This window comes from Pygoscelis adeliae, unplaced genomic scaffold (assembly GCF_000699105.1).
Source record: "Pygoscelis adeliae isolate BGI_AS28 unplaced genomic scaffold, ASM69910v1 Scaffold160, whole genome shotgun sequence".
Taxonomy (NCBI): Eukaryota; Metazoa; Chordata; class Aves; order Sphenisciformes; family Spheniscidae; genus Pygoscelis; species Pygoscelis adeliae.
Genome location: NW_008824035.1, coordinates 1,375,155 through 1,398,517, shown reverse-complemented (window position 1 = coordinate 1,398,517; position 23,363 = coordinate 1,375,155). Strand labels below are relative to the sequence as shown.

General features: G+C 36.1%; 1 protein-coding gene across 1 annotated transcript; it reads left to right on the top strand.

Annotated features, from left to right (window-relative positions):
• Nucleotides 1-1,617: 1,617 nt before the first annotated feature.
• Nucleotides 1,618-21,862, top strand: SF3B1 (splicing factor 3b, subunit 1, 155kDa). Its single transcript, XM_009332822.1, has 25 exons — nt 1,618-1,702; nt 4,531-4,697; nt 6,037-6,138; nt 6,826-6,940; nt 8,781-8,860; nt 10,070-10,237; nt 10,397-10,631; nt 11,435-11,647; nt 12,059-12,180; nt 12,834-13,031; nt 13,123-13,224; nt 13,975-14,154; nt 14,588-14,674; nt 14,794-15,064; nt 15,338-15,483; nt 15,568-15,714; nt 15,864-15,989; nt 16,405-16,626; nt 16,877-17,059; nt 17,162-17,273; nt 17,360-17,480; nt 17,917-18,048; nt 18,963-19,235; nt 19,720-19,936; nt 21,230-21,862. Exons 1-25 carry the CDS (start codon nt 1,618-1,620, stop codon nt 21,386-21,388), a joined length of 3,963 nt encoding a protein of 1,320 aa, XP_009331097.1. The 3' UTR covers nt 21,389-21,862.
• Nucleotides 21,863-23,363: the final 1,501 nt, after the last annotated feature.

Below are 23,363 nucleotides of genomic sequence, written 5' to 3'. Positions count from 1 at the left end.
TGCTGTCCTTGGGTTTTTTTTTTAGTTAATTTGATTTTCTTTTTTAGCATTCTAGAACATTTTTGTAGAATTACAGAAATTGTCTTGTCTCTTGTTTATATGCTGACATGCATAAGGCTTGTGTGAGATACTACCCAAGTGAGTATTACCCATCACAGTGCTCTGCCTCGCATATTACCTGAAGAGCTTTTAATACTAAAGAAGTAGAATTGTTGTTGGTTTTTTTTTAACTTAAATTACTTATTTATTGAAGCAAATAGTGGTCCGTTGAATTTAATGAAAACATTGACATGCTTCCAGTTGCATGTGTTTTGATTAGTGTTGTATCAGAACAGGTTTTAAGGGGGGTGTGTGTGTAGGTAGTTAAATAAAAAATTATGTATAACTGGGTATGATTATGTAATGCTGTCTTTCCCAACATGGAGGAGGTATTAGCTGAACAGCTTGATTATTTTTCTTCTGAGTTCCACCCTATCTTACTTTTTTCGGTTCCTGACTGATTTTCCAAATTGAGTTGTTTGTTACTAAATTGTCTTAGAAGATTTTCACAGCTTTGTACTGTTTGTTAAATACTTGTTGATTGATGTGTTCAAGGCACAGCTTGAAAGAGGTCTCAAAACAGTTTGAGATTGTTTCAGTTACATAGCTTAAGGGGGAATTCTTTGTTTTAGGCTGAAAAGTAAAGTTTTAAATGGCAGCTTATAAAGCCTCAATGCTTGAGTTTGAGTTTTGAATGCTGTTGAAGGTAGTTTTTAATTTGCATAATTTTTTTTCTTGCTCAGAAAAGAACAAAGAGATCTCCAAACATAATAGAGAGACCTAACATGTTTGAGAGTGCTAAATAAATGTATGAGAGCAGCTAGAAATAAAGCTGCACAGGGCAAGCTAAATGTGCAAAAATATGATAAGGCATGAAAACAGAAACGATTTATGCTCTAAAATACTACTTTAGTACTACAGGGTCTGATTCTTCTTTTCATGCTTTTTGTGTCTTTTTTTCATGCTGAATAATGTCTTAAACTCCAAACGTTGCAAGTAGAGCTACATGTATGGTAATGGAGTATATATTTTGAGAGAGGCTATCATGATCTGTCTGTGAGCTAGATTTTCAGTGACTTCGAATTCAAATATGTTGACTTTAATAATATTCAACATTTATGGTATGTTTCAAATCAAGTATGCATGTTAAAGTTACTTCTTTTAAAATACCAAAATATATTAAAGAGTAAAATACAAAAAAAGGAATGATCAGTAGGATATTATCCCCCTCCCTGCTGCCCATTTTTTTGTCTCCCACTCCCTTTACTGTTTCTCTGTCTTTGACTGAAGTTTCTGTTTATGTCCTGGTTGATTAAATCATGAAACCAGTACTTTGCTTTACACAGTGTATTTTTAAGCTTTGTGATTACTCTTTCTTAATTTGCTTTGTATTTAGGTGCTTTGTTAAATAGGGTGTGAGCTTTTTCAAGAAAGTGTCAGTTAGATCAAGGAAGGTAAACACATCTTTGATGTCAAAATAGTCTTTTCCAGCTAAATACGTGATGCTTTCTAAAGTGGCCATCAGGCTACCTCTGGCTGCAGACCTTTTAGACCATCTGGTTAAAGGGGTTTTGTGGCATGTCAAATGGGTGTTCTCTTCAGAGTGCTTCATTTAAACTAGCACTTAGAGACCGCGTGGCATTAGTTGAAAATTATCGTGGCTGTAAGTGGAGGTTTGTTAACCCTATAGACCCTATGCAGACTTTCTTTTATGGTATATACAGCCCAGCAGGTTTTGCTGTAAGAAAATGAGAATGCTCCTTAGTCTGCAAGCAGTTGTAGTCATTGTAATTTAAAGGAGGTGGCCAATAATAAATGAGATCTGTACCCTCGTCAGTAAATATAGTTATTTTAAAAATAAAATAAGAGAATAAGGCCTTAGTATGTAAACTGTTGGTAAGAACTATTAATAGGAAAATATTTTTGTATTAACGCTTTTGCTGCAGAAATCCCACAATTGTTTTAATAGACTCTGTTGACGGTAGCAGTGGTGGGAGCCCCATGCACAAACAAATCTCTGTGGCCCATCCTGCATGGCAGGGTACTTACTGGTGCTTTATTTGGTTAGTCAAATAAAGCATTTATTTATATGGTCAGGTTGATTCAGTGGACAGACGATGGAAAGGCTTTTGCATTGTAGGCAAGATCTGTAGGCTTTTTTGTGTTGAAGTTGGTTACAGCTGTGAATGTGCAATCGGGACTTAATATGCTACTAAGGAGGCGGTGTATTGTTCTAGTAACTGCTCTCTGGAAATAACAAACAATGTCATTGTACTCTAAAAGCACTCGGTGCTAGTCAGGTTGTCCTTGGTAGCAATAGAAGCTTCGGGTATTCCCTTTCACCCCAGTGCTGCATTGCACCAGGCTGCAAAAGGGATCAGGAACTTGATCTGCTCTTTGGAAGAAACAGAAATAACGAAAAAAAATCTGTGAGAAAAGTATTTGAGTTGTATCAGTTCTATAACCATCCCATAGGACGACTTCACAAAAATGGAATACCTTAAGATGACACTGGTAAACAGGGTATGTGTGGTATGCCTCTGAAGATGATCAGAGACCTCTGTGGGCAAGACAGGGATCCCTAATTTGGCAGTAGCTTCCTTCTGCTGCTTCTTCAGGAAGTAACGTATTGGGGAGCAACATGTCTCAAGTTCTGGACTCACTGGAATCCCCTGTGCTGTGCAGGATTTTAGGGGGAGCTGGATGTACCTGGGGGCAGGATTCAGCAGGTGATCATGGCCAGCAGTATAAGGCTTTCGTCAGGTTTCAGCTTCTCGTGAGTTCAAGGCAGATACCATGAGTTCCTGTAACGCAGAGGTGACTGTCCAAGTTACCTTGTTCTAGATATCTGCAAAAGTTTGATGGAAGCCCTTAACTGACTGGAGCAAGATTCTCCTTATCAGCTACTATGATGTATCTTCTGTGCATGGGACTCTTGATGAGTTTAGAAACGTACTTCTGCTGTTTCTTTCCCCACTAGACCACTGCAGGAATTGCAGATTTGCTGTCAGGTTTACTGTGCTTAAAGTGAAGTCAATGTTTCTAACTGCCAGTCCTGCAGGCTGTACGTGAACACTTAACCCTGCTATTCTCACTCAAAGCTGTATAGCAAAGATTTGTCAGGTAAAACTACATGTTCAGTTACCTCTGTAGAAAATGTGCCTTTGTACAGGAGGCATAATTTGGCTTATGGTGTTTTTTTTTATTATTACTGGCAGTTTGTGATAAGAAAAGGACCCAGCCTTGACTTTAAGTCTTGAAGTTTACAGGGCTGACAGTTTAAGCAATTCTGATCTGCAGTCTTTTAGTCGTTTAAAAAAAAAAAAAAAATCACCAAAACCCCCACCCCCATTTATGTCTCAGGTCCCATAATTTGGATTAGCAATAATCTTACCTTTTTTAAAAAAAAGTATTCTAATCTTAATTTTTGCCAGGTTTGTTAGCATATGTTGTAGTATAGTGTCTTTTGCCAGTTATCTCAGTGGGAAAACCTTGTGAAATTTATTTGTCCTGAAAAAGAGAAATGAGCAACAATAGTAAAAAACTAGTGAATAGTCAAGATTGAAGATTATTTGTGAATAGAATTTCCTGTAGCTTTTGTAAATTGGCAAATTTCCCTCAAGTTAATGTAGCAGGCAATACCACTTCAGATAGGAGAGGGTGAATCACGGAATCATTGAGATTGGAAGGGATTTTTGAGATTATATAGTCCAAGCCTCCTGCTCAAGCATGATCCTTGGTATTCCTTCAGCCATGAAATGCAACTCTTGGCATTTTTTTGGCCATGAAAATAATTGTTTGATCTACTGAAATTCACGTTGTATGGATAATTGTCTTTACGTATCTATTGAATCAAATAAAATTCAGATGGAAACAGTAATAATTTTTATGGAGTTAGCTATGCCTTGATATACTTACATACCGACAATTACATTTGTTGAAGACAGTTGGATTACTGTAACTTTTTTTCTTGTTGCATTACAACAGGTAGGAGGGAGCATGGTTTAATTTGGTTCCTTGTTTTCTGGGTTATAAGTTAATGTTCTTTCTGAAAGTACCAAATTTCTAAGGTCAAAAATGTCCACCAGAGTTGATTAGAGTCAGACTCTGATACATTAAAAGAATGACAGAGCTTCCATTTGTCCTGTTTGAAGCGTGAGCTTTTTGTTATCCAGAAGAATAGTAGACTCTTCAAAGGTTCTCTGCTATCTCTGTTGGAAGATGAGATACATTAACAGTGGGTTTGAATAGTTTGCTTTAGGCCATACAATTGGAGTACTCTGTGCTGGATAATATTACAAGTTAAGGAGAAGCTGCTTATAAACAACATGATTTTATAGTTTTATGTGTCATATTTGTTTATTTCTTTAGAGATAATCTTTGAAATCAGGTGAAAAAGTCAGTTTGCTGTACATAGTAACATGAGTATTACATTTTGTGTGTATGTGTAAAAAGACCTGATTTTTTTGTGTGTGTGTGTCTTTACCCTAGATATTGAAGCACAAATTCGAGAAATTCAAGGGAAAAAGCCTGCTCTTGATGAAGCACAAGGAGTAGGCCTTGATTCCACAGGATATTATGATCAAGAAATTTATGGTGGCAGTGACAGCAGGTTTGCTGGATATGTCACTTCTATTGCAGCAACTGAATTGGAAGATGTAAGTGATTTTATGTATTTGTTTGTTTAGGGCATGCATTCTAAGTATTTTGGAATTAATTTTGAGTAATTTTTAATAGCAGTTGCTGAAGTAAAAGCAGTTATTGTCATTAAAGCCATACTGGACCAAATATGTCTTATCCAGGAAGCTCGTAAGTTTTAAGTCTGGCTTGTATTTCATGAATTGTGCTTTGAAAGTCCTGTAGGCCCAAGCAGAAGGCAAAAAGTTGTGGCGTGGTACTTAATTGGTGTTAGCCTTGGCTGGAATAATTAACTTTGTTCTGTTGTTGCTGCCAAGATGAAAAATGGTGGTGAAAAAAAAATCTAATAAAATTTGAGCCAACGAACTTAAGTGACTATTTTAAGATTTCTATTTCTAATTCGTTTCACATTTCAGAGCAGTTTTTGAGAATTGGCTTTTTCACTGTATTATGTTCTCCTTATGTATCCTGTTTGTAAGATTACTTTATGTTAATTTCTAATGTTAAACATTGGACCACATTTTCAGTTGCAGGAGCAGTCAGAAACTACAGTTCTGACCATAAATACGTAGGCAACTACATATTACACAGAGTGAATTATATTTTTAAGAGGAAAGAAGATTTTTATGTTCAGTTTAGTACTAATTGATACTTTTTTTTAGTGATGTACTATGTGTCATTTGTAGACTTCTAAGAATTCCTTAATTAAAAATTTCCATTACAGGATCTCACTGAAGTCAGTTCATAGTTTTAAGACCAGTTTTTCTTTTGGGGTGCTGTAAATTGTTGCACAGAAACTGGCTACTATGGGGAAATAGATAGCAAAAGCATCTTGCACATTCTGAGTACTTGTTATTGCCATTGAGATTGAGAAGGTATAACTAAATTAATGTTAATGTATTTCTGAATTTTTCACTGTTTCAGAAGCTTTTTTTATAGGGTTATTTACTGAAGTTTTGTTCTATATGTAGCTGGCTTTTAAGAAGAAAAATGGTTTGAATTTTTGTGCACCAGTGTTCACATGCCAACTAGGGAACTATATCAATAGTGCTAATATGAAACACAGACTTCTTCTATAACTAGTGTAGACAGCATACTTGATTAAATGTAGCATATTGCAGAATACTTGAGTCTTGTAGAGAGAAAGTTATCTTTTTAGTGATGTGGGTAGGTTTATTTGATTCAGCAGCGTGGGAGTAATAAAACAAGCTATATGAAAAAGCTTGCTAAAATTTGGAATTAACTACTCTAGTTGTCCATCTTCATCTTTTCTATGACCACAGTATGTTAATTTGTCATTATTTTATCTAAATGATATAATATCAACATGACAAATTTGCCACGTCTTTTTACTGACAGGATGATGATGACTACCCTTCAACAAGTTTGCTTGGCCAGAAGAAGCCAGGGTACCATGCTCCAGTGGCATTGCTTAATGACATACCACAGTCTACAGAACAGGTACGTCTTAACTGAAGGCACAATAAGATACTGTTGTAGGTATTAGGGGAAAGAAGTGTTAGTTTTACGAGACCAGGTCTTGTCTTCTACGTATATACAAGATATATGTAAAGGGCTATGGTATTATAATTTTGCTGTAAGCTTGTTACTGTTTTAGTTTAGAATTCCACAGGGTGATAAAAATTGGCACTTCTGCATGTAAAGGCGATGTGGGTATATACACTATTAAAAAAATTTTTGTGGTAGGTCAGATAACTGGAAAACTTAATGTCCTTTATACTTCTATTTTTGTAAAGAAAATGTAATCACTTAGGCTTTATATTCTTTGAGTATTTTTCTGTGAAATTTAAAAGCATATGAAATAGCATTAAGTCCCCTTGCAAAAAGAAGGGGAAAGGTTGACAGCACGAAATGCTTTGGTAACAAGTGAATAGACTTCTTAACTTCTGACAAAAATTTGCTATTTTATTCCATAAGAAATCCTGTGTTTAAAAAAAAAAAAAAAATTCCAGTTACGGAAGTGAAATTTATATTAGCATAGTGTTTTGACATTCCTGCATAGTTGAGATTAAAAATAAAGTAGGCCTTTTTAGTGATACTGAAAATGAATGCAGGCTTATGGTCACCAGACACTTTTCATATTGTTCTTCATACATGTGTTACTAACGAGCTTTTTTTGGTTTTTAGTATGATCCTTTTGCAGAACACCGTCCTCAAAAGATTGCAGATCGGGAAGATGAGTACAAAAAGCACAGGCGGATGATGATAATTTCCCCTGAGCGTCTTGATCCTTTTGCAGATGGTAATTTGTTTTGACTTTTCCATACCCTTTATGAAATTTGTTGTCTTTAATTGTCTTTAGCCCTTTGATTTCTGTTGGCATGCTTATAAACTTAGTTTTGTTTTAAACATCCCCTTTTCATAGAGATTTGGTTGAAAACCTAGATGCCATATTCTTCATCTTTATAATACAAGTTTTCTTTCCAGGTAGAAGGACAAGAAAATAATGAGCCATTGCCATAGAAACACAAAGGGTTAAAGGTTTCTCTTTTCATTTTGTTTTGGGTTGTGCATTATACTTTGAACAACTTGTGTATTGAGTGCTCAAATTCTTTCAGTACGTTGAAAGTTTTCATTCCAAGTCGTAGATTTACAGGGTTACTGCTTTTGGAATGCTAGTTCTCAAAATAGAGCACCTAATTCTTACCATCCTATGTAAACTTAGGTGGTATAGCTAAAAGAAACAAAAGCATATATAAGACTTTGATACTATTAATAGTTCAAGTCTGTTCTGATAATTTTAGAATGCAAGTCAGGAAAAGGGGTATTAGTGGGTCTGACAGAAACTTTCTTCAGGTGAGTGAGTTTCACGTGTGGCAATAAGGAGCCTGTTGGCTTAAAATTAGTAGCTATTTTGCAGGTTTTACAAATGAGAATTTCAGCCTGCATGAATTAATAGGGATATTAATTATTTTACTTGCTTAATTGTAATTGATATAAACATGTATTGTCAGAATTCACAGGCCCATACTAACTGTCCTTAATTTCTTTCCTACAGCAGTACTGCTATATGCCAGTCCTGTCTGCATTCTTAAGGGTGCAGTTCAACACATCCTGTGTAGATTATGGTGAAAAAGTATTCCAAAGGAAAGTCCTATCAAAGCTAGTGTCAGAATGACACAGCCAATTGGGCAATGATCTTCAGCATAGAAATGTTTAAGAAGTTTATTTTTTTCCCTAAATTATAATGCTATACCACTTGTATAGCAAATCTGCACATTTTTCTTAAAGTGTTTTTCTTGACAAGTCTCATTTTTATAAAGTTGGGCTTCTTGTAAATTATTTAAAAGTTTAATTAACGCAAGATACACAGCATAAAACAACATATGGTATACAAAACCCATTACCTGTGAGTATCATTGTGGTGGTATATGTACTGTATTGCGTTCAGCTCCCAATCACAATTGTACCTTGAGAAGAGAAGAGGGGGAAAGTGTCATCAAACATTTTTTTGGGGTTTTTTGTTTTATTTTGTTTGTTTTTTTAATGAAGCCCTTTTATGATCTGACACTAGAAGATCTGGGAGACATGTCCAGATTTGTCAAACTTATAAATGGGTCTTTATGATAAAACATTTTAAACTTTACTTAGGTATGCAATAGTTAGTTATAGTCAGATAACAACTAGGATTTAACATCTTACACAAGGTAATGTTTTGAATATAAATATCTTTCCAAAGTGTTACTAATGGTAAAGAGATAATTTTCTAGGCTTCTATTCTGCTGCTTGAAGTCAGAACTGCTGATGGAGACAAAGGCACGAAAGTGTACGTATTCCGGATTAGCAACCCAGGAACCCATCACTTCTGAAGACTCTTAACTGTGTTGTCATTTTATCATTTTTATCGGCTTTAAAATACTTCTTTGAAACTGCAGTAGTTATGTTTGTGTTCAAACAGGTTAAATTGATCAGCAAACTGAATAAACGTAAGATACATGTAATTTTTAAAAATTTCAATCAAAAAGTAAAATTAAATGATCATGGAATAATATAATATTAGAGCAGGACAATAGAAAAAGTCAATAGTTTCTGCTTATCCTGTACTCACTGTGCTCCATTCCTGTTGCTGTTCTCTTCCACAGGAGGGAAGACACCAGATCCTAAAATGAATGCCAGAACATACATGGATGTTATGCGTGAACAGCATTTAACAAAAGAAGAGGTATGTGGAGGGGAGGGATTTCCATTTGAACTTAGTTTCATTTTACAGCCTTTGAAAGCATGTTGAGAAAGTGGGAACGGAAGTTGTGTTGACTTTTTGTCTTGACTTAAAAGTCCTTTTCTCTGGAAAATCCAGTTCACATGTTGAAAGTCAGTAGAATTTAAAGATGAAAATTTTGAAAAACATCTGTTCTATACAATACCTAAACAGTGGAGGGAGAAATAGTCTCAATATATTTTAATCTGGATTTTTTAATAGCACTTGGACTTTTTGTTGTTTATTTTCTTTCAGAGGACGAGAGACAAAAACTAACAGTCACTGAGGGGTATCCAGTGTCAGAGATGTTTGTTTTTGTGAACTCTGTGTAAAGGGAATCCAGGGAGGTTTTAAAAGTCTTTTGTTGAAGCACTTAGAACAGATATTGCAGTACTAAGAGCTGGTGTAAGGTTGACATTTGGTTTTAAATATTAAAAAAAAGAAAAAAGTAGAAGTACATGCTTTATTCATGGCTATTAAAAATTCAATTTAAGAAGATATTGGTAATGTAATAAAATTTCTTGTGTAATACCTACAGTGCCATCGTGTTAACTGGAGCAAGATCTTGTAGTTCCAGTGACCTCTGTGGATTTACATTGATTTGCCTTACTTGACTTACCTTAATTGAGGAATTAGTTCATAATTTTGACAGTCTTACTGTTTATGGATCCATTGATAAGTGAAAAACAGTCTGGGTTAGTGCGCTGTTTTAACAGTGTCATCTCAGAATTTTAAATAAGAGTTTCAGGGCTTTTTTATGTCGTGGGATAACTCACATGAACACATTTTCTAATTCATCCACCTTTCATTTACTGAAGTGGAACTTGTTTGAAACAGATGTGTGATGATATTAAGGCATACGTATAGGTGACAGACACTGATAGCACTCAAAATTCTCAATGCGTTTGCATTTGTTGTAATAATGGCTTTTATAAGAAATCAATTTAAAAGCAGCCCCTCCAAACACATAGCTGCTCTGTCAGTATAGAAGAATTTGAAAAGAGAATGAACTTGAAATTAAAACAGTACTAATAGCATGTTACTTGAGTAAAACCTCAAAAAATAGCAAAAAAAGATATGATACAGCTGAAAAATCTCTTTTAAAGGTATAATCTGAAGAGGCCTTCTTAAGAAATCTGTTTCTTATGTTTGTCTCTTTGTGCCCTTGAATAGAGGGAAATTAGGCAACAACTAGCTGAAAAAGCTAAAGCTGGAGAGCTTAAAGTCGTCAATGGAGCCGCATCTCAGCCACCTTCAAAACGCAAACGGCGTTGGGATCAGACAGCTGATCAGACTCCTGGTGCTACACCTAAAAAATTATCCAGTTGGGATCAAGCAGAGGTAATAATCCTCATGTTCATCAGCTTAGCTACAGAAGACATTATTAATGCTAATCCTCTTAAATTTCAGAAGTTTCTTACTCTACTAAAAAAGAGTAACTAGCAGTCTTTTACTGTATAGTATGAGAGATACTAATACTTCTGGTTTTGTCTTGTATAGACTCCTGGACATACACCATCTCTGCGATGGGATGAAACTCCAGGCCGTGCAAAGGGTAGCGAAACTCCTGGTGCCACCCCAGGCTCAAAAATATGGGATCCGACTCCCAGTCATACACCAGCAGGAGCTGCAACACCTGGACGGGACACGCCCGGACATGCAACACCAGGCCATGGAGGTGCCACTTCCAGTGCACGTAAAAATCGATGGGATGAAACACCTAAAACAGAAAGAGGTATTTATGGTGAACTGGAAAGCGTATAATAAGTTTTGAATAGTTAATTGTATAGGATTTTTTCACCTTACGTAAACAGTAGATTTAGAAGTCGGGCAAGAAGTAATTACATTCTGACATCTAGTGGTTGATGTGAAGTGATGTTTCAGTCTGAGTTTGTAGCACTGAGTTCTGCCTGTTAGCTTAACTCACATCTGTGAAAGCACCTCGGCTCAAAAATTGAATCAAAGTTTTGTGGTATATCTAGTGACTGCTGCAGGTTGGGATTTTAATGTGTAAAGGACATAGTAACGGAGCTCATGTTGAATTGCTTTTCGTGATACATTTGTGTGTGTTGTTTTTCAACTGTAATTTTTTTGAAGAGGCTAGCATTAAAACAATTTTGGGAAGCATTTTCTCACCTGCCTAATTTGAATTAGGCTCATGTATCAGAGAACAGTGAAACAACATTGTTCCTTAATGGTTTTATCAAGGGAGTATGTGGAATACTTTGTCCAATTTCTAGAATATCTGAGTTCTTTTGTATTTTTTAAGAATTTTATCTATTTATGCTGAGATTCAGCAAGAAGATGACATGCTTTTTTCATAAAATGGAGTTCTCTGTTGGATGTTTTTAGTGTAATGCCTGTGTTTTTTCAATATTCACCAATGTAGTCTTTTTATCTAGTGTATTTGTTTATTTGATGCTTCATGATTTGTGTAGACATGAGGATGAGGTGCTGAAAATTATTTTGGATATTGATACTATAGTTCGAGTGTATACTGTTCAGCTTTCTGCAAAAAATTGTTTTGTTTTTCCTTAGATACTCCGGGACATGGCAGTGGATGGGCTGAGACGCCTCGTACAGATAGAGGTGGTGACTCCATTGGTGAGACACCAACCCCAGGAGCAAGTAAAAGAAAGTCACGATGGGATGAAACACCTGCTAGCCAGATGGGTGGCAGCACTCCTGTTCTGACACCTGGCAAAACACCCATTGGTACACCAGCTATGAACATGGCAACTCCTACACCAGGTAAGCCCAGTCCACTCTCTAAGGCTTCACTTTCTTTTGTGGAAATGAAGCATTTACTTTTATGTTGTGTTTTGAAATAGTCTTCTGCCTAACATGCTCTTCTCCTGCCTGTACAAAAGCAGTCAGTGGATGCTCAGTTTACCATTTCTAATGCCCACAGCAACTCGGTTCTGGAGTGGGGGGAATTGAGACTAAGGTTACATGTCTGTTCCTGTTCAATTTAGTTGGTAAAAATTGATAAGACGGTCTCTAAAAGTTTGATATCTTACTGGCTACAGATTTCAAGCGCTGTGGAAACTTTGGCTCAAGAGAGCACTTAAACATTAAGTAAACAAGTCATGTCCTGCATACAGAAGATTTATTTTAAATCTTTTTTTTCTTTTTTTAAAATTTTTAAAAATTTGAATATAGGTCATATCATGAGCATGACTCCTGAACAGCTGCAGGCTTGGCGTTGGGAAAGGGAAATTGATGAGAGAAACAGACCGCTTTCTGATGAAGAATTGGATGCTATGTTTCCAGAAGGATATAAGGTAATTAATCTCGATTAAAATGCAGCAGACCGTGATGTTTTTTTTTTCCTACCAGGGGATATTGATTTTTTTTTTTAAAAAAACCAAGCTGACCCAGAAGTAGACTGTTTCACATTAAGTATTGATTGTAGATGTTTGTTTGATTTGGTTACTGATTTATTATAAATCTATTAGAAAGGGAGAACTAAAGGTGATCTCAAAGGCCAGTCTTTATTCTGCTTCTCAATGTTGGGAATGCCTGTCAAGGCCAGAAATGAGCTCTGAACAGGCTGCTAAAAGTATTAAGTCCAGATGTAGAAAAACATAGAAGTGTGCCACAAAATCTAAGTCAGCAAGTACGCTGTGTTGATACAGATGTTGAAGTGCTTCTTTAATACTTTGTAAAGAGACTTAAAAGTTTATTATCCAGGCTCTCAGCAGTAGAAATGAACTTCCTTCTGAAATACCGTCAATACAGGATAAGCACGGATACAAACGGTCATGGTGAATTTGCTTGTATTGCTGTGAACGTGGGATCTAATGTATGCAATAACACTCGCACAAATCCCCAAACAAATAAAATGGAAGATACAAGTTTAGTAATGCTTTGTATTTGATGCCTTCCTCTTTTTATATCTGTTGTGATAAGATAAATTTTGTTCTTTCTTCTGTAGGTTCTTCCCCCACCAGCTGGTTATGTACCTATTCGCACTCCAGCTCGTAAGCTTACAGCAACTCCAACACCTTTGGGTGGTATGACTGGATTCCACATGCAGACAGAAGACCGGACTATGAAGAGTGTTAATGACCAGCCATCTGGCAATCTTCCATTCCTAAAACCAGATGATATCCAATACTTTGATAAACTGCTGGTAAATGAGATTTCACTCATGCTGATTAAAGTTTCCTTATTTCTTCTGAATATGTAGCAATGCCTATTTGTTTGTCTGGAATTATTTGTAGGTTGATGTCGATGAATCAACTCTGAGTCCTGAAGAACAGAAGGAGAGAAAAATAATGAAATTACTTCTGAAAATAAAGAATGGCACACCTCCCATGAGAAAGGTAAGATGAATTGTCAGGTGCATTTATGTAACTTCATTTTTCAAAAATCTGCATTTGTTTTCAGTTTTAGTTTCAGTTGTCTGTGGGATTCTCTTCAAGATAATCTCCTGAACTTTTGATATCTGTTTAGTGCTTTTTTCCTCTTCTGTATCTGTGTGGCTTTTTGTTTGTCATTCAATGTAATTTAGTATTGCTGCTCTTTGTACAGTAATGTCAGTCACTAAATAGTATATGGCTTATATAATTTTTTTTTTTACAATTATGAGAAACTAGATTTAGAGTGCTTTTTGCTTACAGGGCTTCGTAATTTTGTGGATTTTGCTTCTCACGCTTAACTAAGAGCTACACTGCTAATTTAAGTTTCAGCCTTACACATTATGCAATACGTTAGTAGTCTTTTCTGCACAGTTTTGCTCTAAATTGACCATAGCACCAAGCTGCCTAGATGCAAGTAAGTGCTGTATAAACTACTTTTCAGATGGAGCCATTCTTAATATTAGACCAGGAGCATGCTTTTCTTGGAAATTGAACATCTGGGAGCTAACATCAGGCTGTTTCTCTTCATGCATTTGTTTTTTAAACAGGTCAGCATAAAATTGATTGAAGTAGAGTTTTGCAGTGGTAGGAGCAAGTATTTTGAAGCCTGTGGTTACAGTGAATTACATTTTAACTTGGTTAATGTCTACCTGTTTTGTAATTGTTCAGTGTTGTTTCCTTAGTTTAACAGATCGGCTATTTGGTTTTGTTTAGGCTGCGTTGCGACAAATTACTGATAAAGCTCGGGAATTTGGAGCAGGGCCGTTGTTTAATCAGATTCTGCCTCTGCTGATGTCACCAACGCTTGAAGATCAGGAGCGTCACTTGCTTGTCAAAGTCATCGACAGAATTCTTTACAAACTGGATGACTTGGTCCGACCATATGTACACAAGGTCTGTTGCAGTTTACTATTTCATCTTTGATTTGCTTTTTCTGATCATTGCTGGGAGAAGTGTATATTTTATTTGCGTATCATAAGAGGATGATAACCGTGGTTTTTTTTAACATAATTGGCTTTCATATTTCTTTTTAGGCCAAACTGTTAAGTTCTTGTAGTGTGATCGAAGTGTGGGCTTTATAGTATTAAGGCATGATGTAAAAATTATGTATGCACACTTGGGGGTGGGAAGGGGAGAGATCTTATCTGATCTAGGTAGTATCTCCGGGCCAGGTCCTTTAGAGACAAAGAGCTGTAAAAAGAGCATAATAGATTTAAATTTTTTCCGGTCATCATAAAGCTTTAAGCTTGGATCCATGGAATCGAATAGGGCCAGAAATACTAGTAAAAATATTAATGAAAGGAAATAATTTGTTCATTTTTTTCAGATCCTTGTTGTCATTGAACCACTGCTGATTGATGAAGACTACTATGCTAGAGTGGAAGGCAGAGAAATTATTTCAAACTTGGCTAAGGTAAAGTTCCATCCTTCGTTAAGGCACCGAGTTAGCTTACATATAGCTGCATCTTTATAGGCATGGCAGAAGAATTAACTGTGCTGTTCATAAATCCAATTGGTATGTTTTTCCTTCAGGCTGCTGGTTTGGCAACAATGATCTCCACAATGCGACCTGATATTGATAATATGGATGAATATGTCCGAAATACAACGGCTCGAGCCTTTGCTGTCGTTGCCTCTGCTTTGGGCATTCCTTCTCTGTTACCCTTCTTGAAAGCTGTCTGTAAAAGCAAAAAATCCTGGCAGGCTAGGCATACTGGCATCAAGATTGTACAGCAGATTGCTATTCTTATGGGTTGTGCTATCTTGCCTCATCTCAGGAGCTTGGTTGAAATTATTGAACATGGTAAGTTCTGCTTTTCCAGGCAAGGATTTTTTTACTCACTTTGTTTGGAAAATTTTTAATACCCTGGTGAGGCACAGTAATAGTAAGGTTCTTGTTTTATGTGTTCTTTTGACTCTGAGAAATGAAGTAGTTCAGCTGACTCTGAAAGAGGAATAGTGGTTCAGTTTTCCTGAAAACAAGTTAATCCCTTTTATGCTGCCCCTCTATTTTTGCTGTTTTGAACTTAAGTCACAAGAAGTACAAGGCGTGGTACTAAACACTATTCTCTTGTAGGTCTGGTGGATGAGCAGCAGAAAGTTCGCACCATCAGTGCTTTGGCTATTGCTGCTTTGGCTGAGGCAGCTACACCCTATGGTATTGAGTCATTTGATTCTGTTCTGAAGCCTTTATGGAAGGGTATACGTCAACACAGAGGAAAGGTATATCTAAAATACTTTAGTTTGAACTGAAATGGATGTATATCTTCTGTAACTCATTAGAGACATATTTCTGCGTTTAAATAGGGTTTGGCTGCCTTTTTGAAGGCTATTGGTTACCTGATTCCACTCATGGATGCTGAGTATGCAAACTATTATACCAGAGAAGTCATGCTAATCCTTATCAGAGAGTTCCAGTCTCCTGATGAAGAGATGAAGAAAATTGTGTTGAAGGTATGTCAGAATGATTGTTTAGCATTAATATCAAATATGTATGTTTTTCTTTTTCTTAAAAAACAAAAAAACCCCAAACTAAAACAAAAAAAATCCCCACCCCAAACCCTACACAGAATTAAAATTGTTGGATTTTTATTTCCTGTCAGGTGGTAAAGCAGTGTTGTGGTACGGATGGTGTTGAAGCAAACTACATCAAAACAGAAATCTTGCCACCTTTTTTCAAACACTTCTGGCAGCACAGAATGGCATTGGACAGAAGAAATTACAGACAGGTATTTTATTTTTTTAGTTGGAAAATTATTTACAGTAGAACAAAATTCACATTAGAATGTTCATGCAGGCTAGATGCTTAATTTTGTCTTGTACGTCCTGAAACTGAATTTTGTTCGGACAAAATCACTTCTAGTGATTTAGAAGTTGCATAGCTAGAAGATTCACAGGTTCTTAGGAGGCTATCAAGACATTTTACATCTGTGAATATGAGTGTACATCAGTTGTAAGGTGGGGTAGTTCACCCCATTTCTGTTTTTTAAAACGTTGGATGATTTCTAAAGCTAAAACCAGTTGTTTGTAATGGGCTTAACATGCATGATGCTGTTTCTCCCCTTCAGACTAGGGAAATACATTTTCAAGATGTAGAAAGTAGATTTTAACAATGCTTGCTTACTTAACATTTGTATATTTCAGTTGGTCGATACAACTGTGGAGCTGGCAAATAAAGTTGGAGCAGCAGAAATTATTTCTAGAATTGTGGATGATCTGAAAGATGAGGCTGAGCAGTACAGAAAAATGGTCATGGAAACAATTGAGAAGATAATGGGGAATCTGGGGGCAGCAGACATTGATCATAAACTGGAAGAACAACTTATTGATGGTATCTTGTACGCCTTTCAGGAACAGACCACAGAGGTATGGCCAAGTGTATTTAGTATTTGGTTCACTTTAATTGTAAGCTAGCTCACTGTTAGTTATATAGAAATGTGTGCTTCTAAGTTAGATTTTTTAGAATCCTTTTTTAGATGTCAGTGCTCTAATCAATGAAATCCAGAAACAAGCTCTGGAATGTTAGCATTTTAATAGCAATTTTAGATGATGTCAAGTTTAATTAAAGTGTAGTGTTGCTGTTGGTCTGATGTTCCTTTGTTGTTTTTACACTCAGGATTCTGTGATGCTGAATGGTTTTGGCACAGTGGTTAATGCTCTAGGCAAAAGAGTTAAACCCTATTTGCCACAAATCTGTGGTACAGTTTTGTGGCGTTTGAACAACAAATCAGCTAAAGTTAGGCAGCAGGCTGCTGACCTGATCTCTCGTACTGCAGTTGTCATGAAGACTTGTCAAGAGGTATTGTATTGACTTCTCCTACCAAATTTGCTGTAGTATGTCACAGTAATGAGAGGGGGAGGGAAAAAAAATTAACTTCTACATCTTTTTACTTGGTTGTAGGAAAAACTGATGGGACACTTGGGTGTTGTGTTGTATGAGTACCTGGGTGAAGAATATCCTGAAGTACTGGGCAGCATACTCGGAGCACTTAAGGCTATTGTGAATGTTATAGGTATGCTTGTGTATTGATTACATGCCTGTTCAAGAGCAAAATGGAAAGGCATTATAAAACTAAATACGCCTCTTTGAATTCAATAGGTATGCACAAGATGACACCACCAATCAAAGACCTGCTGCCACGGCTTACACCTATTTTGAAGAACAGACATGAGAAAGTACAGGAAAATTGTATTGATCTTGTTGGGCGCATTGCAGACCGGTAAGCTGACTAATGATGAAATATTTGACCCTCTATGTGGACAATTATTGTAGCAAAAGCTAAAGTTGAGTATCAGGTTTGGCATCTGGGTATTTATTGTCGTATCTTGATATTTTTGAAGTTGTACATAAAGCTTAAGACAAGATATTTAGCAGACCGTCTGTTGAACATATTTTAATTATATTATTATGCAAACACTTTGTAAGAAGTAAAGAAGTATGTTGTCCATTTATGCAAACTTGGAATGCACACAGTATAATAAATTTTGAGTACACTGTTAACCAGTGAAGGTCTAATGTTAATAGATACCTAGTTAAGGAAATTGCTTAAGCAGTATCTCTCTGTTGATAGCAAATGAATAGGTGCTGCAATTTATGTGTTTTATTTAAAAACTTCTAACATTACTGAAGAGGTAACTCACTTTATTCTCTTTCAGAGGTGCAGAATATGTTTCTGCAAGAGAATGGATGAGGATCTGCTTTGAACTGCTTGAATTATTAAAAGCTCACAAGAAAGCTATCCGAAGAGCCACAGTGAACACTTTTGGTTATATTGCGAAAGCTATTGGGTAAGTTGGTTTAATGTTTATCTGCTTCTACACACAGTTACCTAACATAGTGATGATTGTGAGTTTTCTGGTGAGAAATATTCAAACTTTTCTACATTTAACATGTTAAATTTGCAAACTTGATTTTACTAATTTTGTAGAAGGAGAATACAGTCACCTATTCTTCATTAACATAGGGTGCTGCACTTTTGAACTAAATTTGTAGACTAGAAGGTTAGAGTCTAATTTGGTAGTAAGAGCTGTTTGTCTCATGAATTTTTGGTACTGGCATATGCATTCAGACCCTTTCTATTCTTTCATGAACTCTCCTTTAATACTCTCTCTCCCTTCTCTTATTTTTCCCCAATTCAATACTTTTATTGATTTGCAAAGGATTTTTTGCCACTAAGGTGATACTGCAAGTCAGCAAATTGTAGAATGAAGCACAATTCCCATCTTTATACATAAGTGACCGATTACTGACTTAATGCAGATACAGCAAGCAACCGAGGAATGCCATAACTGCGCTTACCTCTACAGGACATTGCCGGTCTCTGTCAATGTGTATGGTTTTATACAAGTTTGTAATTACCTGTGGGGTAATATATATATTTTTTTAATAGGTACATATTTTTAATATATATAATAATTACAGTGGGGAGGCTACTGCTATCCTCCAGAGTTTACACGAGGCAGAACAGAAGGCAGGAAAAAAGCTAAGTCTAGAGAAAGTAAAAAATGTTGGTTATGAAAATAAGATCAAGCAGTTGCTTAAGCTGTTTTACAGTTTTGTGGTTTATGTTGTTTCCTAGTTATCTAAACTTTTTTTAAGGGTTAAGCCATGCTTTTCTGCCACTTGGTATTTGAAACTCAAGTAATTTTATCCAAATCCTCAGTGAATCTATTGACATGGACGTGCGTGTTATCTCTTCCAGACCTCACGATGTATTGGCTACACTGCTAAATAACTTGAAAGTACAAGAAAGGCAGAACAGAGTATGTACTACAGTAGCAATTGCTATTGTAGCTGAAACATGCTCACCTTTCACAGTGCTGCCTGCACTCATGAATGAATACAGAGTTCCAGAACTGAATGTCCAGAATGGTGTGTTAAAATCTCTCTCTTTCCTGTTTGAATACATTGGAGAGATGGGAAAAGATTACATTTATGCTGTTACACCATTGCTTGAAGATGCTTTAATGGACAGGTGAGTGCACTTCTTTCTATCTGTGGTACAGTTAGCCATAGTCATATATTTTAAATATATAGCTGGGTCTTAAAGATAGCAAATATGCATATTGTCTTTGCTAAAGATGTGAAGTGACCAGCGTAATTTGGAAGCCATTGTCTGCAAATAATTCAGATGACATACTCCTATTTTACTAATACTTTTGAAGATTAAAATGATACAAGCATCTAAAGTGAGTCAAGACTTCTTACATTCAAACTGCTTTTGATAATTTCTATTGTTAGTACTTCTGCGTGGAATTAGAGCACAATAATTTGTCAGAAAACTCAGTCTTTTTTAAATTTACTGATTTTTGTTACTCTGCCTCTTGCTGTCAGTAAATATGGGTTAAAAGTGTATATTAGCGCTTTCAAAAAAAGTGTTATTGAAAACAAGTATTACGCTTGTCCAATCATGTTGCTTCTAAGTATAACTTACTAACAGACCATTGTTCTCTTTGCAGGGATCTCGTACACAGACAAACAGCCAGTGCTGTGGTGCAACATATGTCTCTTGGTGTTTATGGGTTTGGCTGTGAAGATTCTCTTAACCATTTGCTAAATTACGTATGGCCTAATGTGTTTGAAACCTCTCCTCATGTCATTCAGGCAGTTATGGGCGCTCTGGAGGGCCTCAGAGTTGCTATTGGTCCCTGCAGAATGTTGCAGTATTGTTTACAGGTATGTCCTCGTGTATGTTGGGATAGCAGAGACAGCAATTATCGGGCAGGACTTCTTTCCAGGAGACAAAAAAGTCAACTGAAAATGATTTCCAGGAAAGGAAAACAGTGTGGCTTTTCGTCTCTTTAAAGTATTCTTTAAACATGGCATTCTGTACCAAGGACTTCAATAATTGAAATATGCAACAAACAGAATTTGGTATTGTGGGATAGCTGAATACATTAAGGAACTTGTGTAGAAGTAGCGGGTAACTTAGAACATAAATTGGCTAAAATAGCCTGGCACTCTGACTTGTAAAATGGAAGCATCATTGAGGACACAACTAATGACTGGGGAGTAAATTAACAGCGCAAGGGGTTATGAGAACAATTAACAAGTGAGATAAATAAACGAGAGGATAGGCTTAATATTAAATCAACATTATTTGTTGTTAGCCAAGAAAAACAATGTAGCAAGACATTTAAAACTGTAAGAATGAAGCACTAGAAAACAGTGCTTTGATCAGAATTTATACCATTACATCAACACTAGTCAGTTCAGCTTCTGTAAATGTGTATGTGGCGGTAAAATCTGAAGGCTCCTTTTCTGTGTAATTGCATGTAGCAGTTCTTGCTGCATTGGCTATAGAATCTAAACTCACATAACAGGTGGGAAGCAAGAATGCAGTGCAGATCAATGTAGAGAAGATGTGACAGCATTTTATTAATTATTTGCAGATACGGAATTTCACTGTGTGTTTCTTTATGTGGGGGGCCTCAGCACAAAGATACCAACATCAGTAGGAAGGTGAAAGAAGTCTCTTGCATAGTGTATTTCTTTGCAAATGCTACTTGTATATTCTTATTATATAGAACTGTTTTTTCTAGAGCTTTCACATTCTGCTCATTTTCTTAGGTTTAATAATAGTTTATCTCATGTGTTCCTATCTAGCGCGCTCTGCACAAATCACAATTATCAGAGCCAAAGGTTAAGACTCAGTTCCAACCAAACCTGCAGCAGGTTTTAATTTTTATTTTAAAAGAAGAATACAAAACTAGAAACACATTCAGTGGAATTTCTCCCTGCAGAAAGAAGATCAGAAAATCTGTCTCTCTTAATACGTTGTTACTACTTGCTAGTTTAGATAGTTGCAAAAATTGGGAATGACACATTTAGTGTACCTTCTTTGTTATAAGTGGTGTTAGTTACTATGATTGCTCTTTTAAATGCTTACTGTGCAAAACTTGATGAAATTCAATAACAGACATTTAGACCTTAAGCTTTTAATAGATTTTGTTCTGTTCTGTTTTCTAGGGTTTGTTTCACCCTGCCAGGAAAGTCAGAGACGTCTATTGGAAGATCTATAATTCGATCTACATCGGATCACAGGATGCTCTGATAGCACATTATCCAAGAATCTATAACGATGAAAAGAACACCTATATTCGTTATGAACTTGATTACATCTTATAATCTTCCTGTTCAGTTGTTTGTGTTTAATGCACAGCTGTTCTTCAATTAAACGCTTCAGATTTGATGATGTAAAATTTTAAAATATTGGAGATCAGTATAGAGCTGGTCAGAGGCAGAGCTAGGAATCCAGTAGCATGATTTTTTAAATATGTCCTTGTTTTTTGATGTTAAACAGTTAAAAGCCAGTAGTGACCAAGAAAACAGTGATTACAATGTACTGGAGGGATTTCATTTTGGATTCATCTTTATGAAGATTTAGATTTCATTCCTTGTGTTTAAAGGGGAAGTTTATTTGAGAAATAAACATTTGTGTATAAAAACTAATTTGTGTGTGTTTTTTGGACAGAGGGGCTTGTAAAACGAGTCCCTTTGGATTAAGTATTTGTTCATGTAATAAATAGGTGGCATAAAACATTTTAACCCTTTTTGTCATCCCCTAGCTTTTGAATAAATAAGAAAAATGTACAAACTGTAGTTAATGTGTGTATCTTTGTCATGCAATAATGTAGCTGTAGTCTGGCTGATGGCAGTTTATTTTCATGGAAAAAGTAGTGTTTAATTGCTTGTTGTTATTGCTTCATCCGCAGTATCCTGATTGTGGGGATGGATTAGCTTGTTAAATTTTCAGAAGTCAAGCAGTTTATTGTAAATGGTATGTGTAAAATCAGTTGTGCAAATTATGCATATTGATAATATTTAGCATGTCTTTTAGCATGTATGGCTGTATAAAAAAATGATATTTATAGACCGTGCTATAATTCCTATAAAGAGCTTGGAAAGTAATGTCCCCAGCACCTGAGATGAGGCAATTTCTAAGTGTGTGTGTGTGACATAGGAAATGCTTCAGCTTGAGATAAGAAAAGCATTTTGTTTCCTCATTTGCTTTTTTCCTTCTGTGCGTGTACTAAAAAGAAAAAGATCTTGATACCTGACAGTAAACCACATAAAACACAAGGTTAAATCATTCTGGTAGTATTGTACGTTATCATATGTTTACAAGATAACAAAAGGTAGCAGTTGGCTATCAGGCATGTTGTTCTGAGTGATTAAGTTTGATCTTATCAAGTTCAAATGCAATGTTGTTGCTGACTTCTCTCTGCTGTTGTACATGAACGTATGATTCTTTAGCTGTTCAGCATATAAAGTTCCACCCTACCTTTCAAGGCCTAAGTTTTTGTTAGGGGCTTGGGGTACCCCAACAACAACTTGGGACCATTTTGTTTACGTAGGTACTAATTTGTTAGGAACTGAAAGAAGTGACTTTTTTCAGCAGTGTGCTTTATTCTAAAATTCTTTAGGTGCAAACAGCTGGAACTTCTTGATGTCTCTCTTGCTGAAGTGTTCCCTTGCAGAGTAACACGTGCATTTGAGTCTATTTCTAGTACTTTCTCATTTAATAATATCGTTTGTATTACAGATGGCCTGCCATCTTCATTTCTTCAGTAGTTCTGCAAGATAGGACCAAGCAAGTGCCTATAGAGAGGGTGGAGGGCTGAAAAAAACCCCCACTGAGCTTTGAGAGACTAGCCAAAAGAGAGCTCTGAAACAGGTAGGAATGGATGATGGCTCGTGACTTCTAGATGTGTCTTAGTGAAACAGTTATTTTATAAACAAGTCAAACTGTAAAAATTTTCTAGTAAGATGGAGGGGAGCAACTTCAGCTTGTTCTCGTTTTTGCATCTTTCAAACTCATCACTTTAATTCTCAAAAGTCTTTTCATAAATCTTTTTGAGGAAGATACAAACCATTTTTCCTCTTTTCTGAGAAAAGAGGGAAAGGGGAAGGAGATCTGTTTAGTGAAACAGAATTGTACATAAAATTGTGGTGTTCGTCGTTGGGGTTTTTTGCTATCCTGAGTATCTGGTATGAAATCTGTTTTGAAACAGCAGTATTGAAGCACAATTCTTTGTATGCGGTGTCATCAGTAGGCTTTTTTTCCCTTCCTGAGACTTTTGTGCATCTGTGGAACTCTTAC

What these genes read in the sequence shown, in the direction of transcription:
- SF3B1 (XM_009332822.1), top strand. Translation starts at nt 1,618, where the DNA reads ATGTCAAATGGGTGTTCTCTTCAGAGTGCTTCATTTAAACTAGCACTT. An exon ending in GGCTATTGTGAATGTTATAG is followed by an intron (nt 17,274 to 17,359) that starts GTATGCTTGTGT and finishes TGAATTCAATAG; the next exon opens with GTATGCACAAGATGACACCA. An exon ending in TGTTGCAGTATTGTTTACAG is followed by an intron (nt 19,937 to 21,229) that starts GTATGTCCTCGT and finishes TCTGTTTTCTAG; the next exon opens with GGTTTGTTTCACCCTGCCAG.